General features: G+C 39.4%; 1 protein-coding gene across 1 annotated transcript; it reads right to left on the reverse strand.

Moving 5' to 3' along the window:
* Positions 1-1,175: 1,175 nt before the first annotated feature.
* On the reverse strand, positions 1,176-3,540 carry LOC131024678 (BTB/POZ domain-containing protein POB1-like). Its single transcript, XM_057954191.1, is given in 5 exon segments — positions 1,176-1,610; positions 1,612-2,203; positions 2,671-2,950; positions 3,273-3,336; positions 3,423-3,540. Coding segments are annotated over 5 exon segments (1,239 nt in total). The 5' UTR covers positions 3,504-3,540; the 3' UTR covers positions 1,176-1,388.
* Positions 3,541-4,081: the final 541 nt, after the last annotated feature.

Below are 4,081 nucleotides of genomic sequence, written 5' to 3' on the forward strand. Positions count from 1 at the left end.
TCAGAGATTCAGAATTCAGAAAGTAGAACGAAGAACTTTACATTTTGTTGAAGAAAGTAATGTGAAGGGAAGGTTGAATCGTTGAAGCAGAGCAGGTGAAAGGCTGAAGCAGACCAAACAACACTGGCGAGAAGTAGCGAGGGGATGAAGTATGACGTCTCTGACACTCTGTTGTAGTTTCTACGTGACCAATAGTCTTACCCTTACATGTATTAGATTATTAGATATTAATTAAAATGTAGGGCTTTACTATAAATTGAGCATAAATTAATAAAGCACATGAGTAATTAGGTTAAAATTGATAAAGCCCATTCAAATTGGGCTGAAAATTCGTATTCTAATTGATGAACTGATTCCTAGGCACCGCCTCAAATAACCTCAATTAATTGAGGCGCACGATTCAATTCATTCAACTGAGGCGCCACCTCAAATGCGGTTTTCGACCTAATGGAACTAAGGACAATGGTATTTTAAAACATTGCTGCCTACTTTTATTTTATTTTTCAAAATATTGAAAATAAAAGAAAATACATGCATGATACATTGAAGTAACGTATACCAGTTGATTCAACGTTGGCCTGTAAGCTATCTGATTTCTCATCGTTCCAAGAGGCTCAAGCCTCAAACGAACTGATTCCTATGCACCGCCCCAAATAACCTCAATTAATTGAGGGGCACAATTCAATTCATTCAACTAAGACACCACCTCAAATGTGGTTTTCCACCTATCAATGGTTTTTTAAAATACTGCTGCCTACTTTTATTTTATTTTTCAAAATATTGAAAATAAAAGAAAATACATGTATGATACATTGAACTAACGTATACTAATTGATTCAACGATTGGCCTACAGAGTATTGTGCGCTTCGATTTTTACGTCGTTTTCATGTCATAATTTTCAAATAAGCTTCAATATAACTACATGTTTCATTCTCCTCCAATAGAGAACAGAAAACCTGCTTTATACTTGGAATCAAGATGTGCATCCGGTTGGTTTGATTTGGCACTAAACAAAATGAGACAATAAACAAATCCAAGAATCATACTAGTAGTAATATTTAAGAACCGAAACCTATTTTGACTTATGAAATTCTAGCAAGCCAAAAGTTTTGAAAAAGAAAATGATAAACAGAACAAACTTAGAAAATAATTGAATCAAGCTGAAAATGACGAATTATCTGTAAATCGAAAACGTTTTCACGTAAATGAAATTAGAGGTTGGATTCGTTCTCCAGTAAACTGCTGCACAGACGTAGTATTTGAGAAACAGCAAGAGTGAGATGAATATGTACATGGCTACATGAGCAGTTATACTAAGCAGCAACCATCGCAAAAACACATGGCTGATTTTCATTAACAAAATGTGCCACCAACCCTACTGGACATGTTATTTCTTGATTGTGAGCTCCGCCCTAAGATGAAGAACGCCATTGATGAAGTAAGGGCTGTCGTCAGCCATAAACGCAGTCCATGGCGTAGTGAAGAGGTTGCGGTAGCCCACGGCCTTCCCTCCCGTGAACATGTACTTCCCTTTGTACTTGCTCACAAAATCCTCGGACGGCTTCATTCTTGCTGCAAACTCGTAGTCGACGGTGAAGGCAACCGAACCCCTTCTCTTGCATACCCAGAAACAGCCCAAAGCAGTGGAAAGAGCTATTCTGATCCATGTTGCAATGCCCTGACAAGAAAAACCCTTGGCCCCCCAAGTGAAAAGCCTGTGAGTAGATCCGGCCTGACGGGAAGAGCTGTGCACATTCCTCTCGCTTGAGATCCAGGTAAACTACACACTGTTGCCGAGGTGATTCAAATTCAACTACCTTCACGGGTCGGTATTTATATGATCTTTCCACAAATCGACGGAATGAAGCATTCGTATCCTCTGCCAGAAGAGTGCGCTGCCTATAAGGAGCTTCAGCCTTGAAAAAGAGAGCGTCCAGAACAACTTTGGATGCCAATTCGGGGTCGATGTCACCACAAGTTAGGACTTTCTTTAGCTTTCTGCAAGTCATGCATGGAAAACGAACAAACCGAAGTAGACGTTTGCTCAGAATCTCTCGTCGTTCTTCCAGCTTTGCGTAATGTACTCGGGCCCACTTCAGCACAATATCATAAATGACATCCTCTGAGGCCACCTGCAGATCATCACTAGATAGAACTGCCTCAATACCAGCTAAAGGCAGGTTCATAACCTCTTCCTGATACCTGACCAAGAACAAAAATAGCATCATTGAAGCAGCGAACCTGAGGAGAAAAGAAACATTAACAAATCTAAAGATAAAACCAGATAAGGAAGAACATAGGAATGTTTGGTCGTGCTCCGCTTAGGACAACCTTAATCTCAATTCACCACCACAAATTATGAACACTACCATAAGTCATTCCCCAATACATGACGCATAATGCAACCCAATAAAAGTATTTGTTCAATGAAGTCCACAACTAAACACCGTTGCCAAAATGGATTTTTGTCTGATTTAAACAGCATAGCTACAATCATAAAGGTACCTCAAAGTAACAATTTGTTCAATCATATACGGAAACCAAATGTATGACTTTGATTCGAAATGACATGAGCAAAATAAAGCAATCAATCAAAGCAATTTGATAGCCAATTGCTGAAGGATGTTCTTCCTGTGACGGTAACATATAACTTTGGACATAGTGCTTACTTGCTTAAGTCCTTGAAGCGGTCAGCAAGGAACTGTTTGGCAGCATCTGTTAGTTGCTGAACGGTATCAGCCATTAAAACAGTTGAAGGAAGATCCAAGTAAAGCAAGGCTGATTCACAAGTCATTGGCAAGCTGCGCAGTAACCGGCTGCAATATCGCATGCATGAAGCAACCTCGAATTTATCAGCAGCCATCAGTACATCCAATAAAGCAGTTGGAGTGGTTCTTGGTAATGTATTGCTATACATAAAGTTTAGCAGATCCATGAGGGCAGCTTCTTCTGTCCACCAAAGCGGCAACCCGAACAATCTCAGTAAAATGTAATATTTTAATTTTTAAATGACACACAAGTACAAACACATACACATGAGAGGGGGGGGGGGGGGGGGGGCAGACAGGGCTTTGCCATGTAAAATCACATGTAGAAATCCATAAACATATGATGTAGAAAAAAAATATTTTCCTTGAAATGGCATGACCCCAAAATTTAGAGGTTGAGAGACGTACGTAAAATAGACCAAACTGCAACAAGAAATACCGAGCACTATTTACAGGCAAACTTAAGCTTTCACAAAATTTAGGGGTGTGCAGCTAATGCTTACCTGAGACTTGAATTCGTAAAGTTACATGTCGCTGCTCCGACTCCCTCATTCCATTTGAAAACAACTTGACATGACAACAAATAAAACATTGGTAAAGAGAAATCAATATAGAGCTGGGAAAAGCAAAAGTTCCTATTAAAAATAACTTACCTTATAGAAAAAGGGGCTCTTTGCAGCCAAAATAGGAGAGCTGATGTGTACAGTCCTAACTTGAACAGGTAAATATTCCATGCTAGATGACGGTTCATTGTCCTTAGCACTTCAGGACCTGTTGAGATTATGAAATCAACCTTTGTACATACAAAACCACACCATCCAACACTGAAATCCCCAAAAACCAATGTAATGAACTATGTTCAGTTGAGTAATTAGTGTTCGATAAGCATTCAAATGTTCTTGTGCTACTGCACTAGATGAAATACTTGCGTTGGATTTTGAGATAATTAGGGAATAAATTTCAAAACAGCAAGTTAGATGCCATAAGCACCTGCAGGACAGCACGTATCAGCCTCACTGGGTTGGTTCACGGTCATTTCTGCACCCACAGGTGACTCCTCAATCATTGCAACAGCTTCCTCTTGATTTTCATAAGTAACACCATCTTCCAATTCCGGCATATTGTTATTCAAGATTCTGCTCTTCACTTTGTTCTGCCAGGTCTACACATTCCAAAACACAAAACGCAAACTAAGCAACCTTAAGCCTTCAAAGGGAAGACATATTTGTAATGCATGTGTTTAGTCACATAAGCCTTTCAATAAGATGATTTCTAGTCACTCTAGGAGGACCAATCAGCAAAAGGGAAGTAA

Source organism: Salvia miltiorrhiza, chromosome 5 (assembly GCF_028751815.1).
Source record: "Salvia miltiorrhiza cultivar Shanhuang (shh) chromosome 5, IMPLAD_Smil_shh, whole genome shotgun sequence".
Classification (NCBI taxonomy): Eukaryota; Viridiplantae; Streptophyta; class Magnoliopsida; order Lamiales; family Lamiaceae; genus Salvia; species Salvia miltiorrhiza.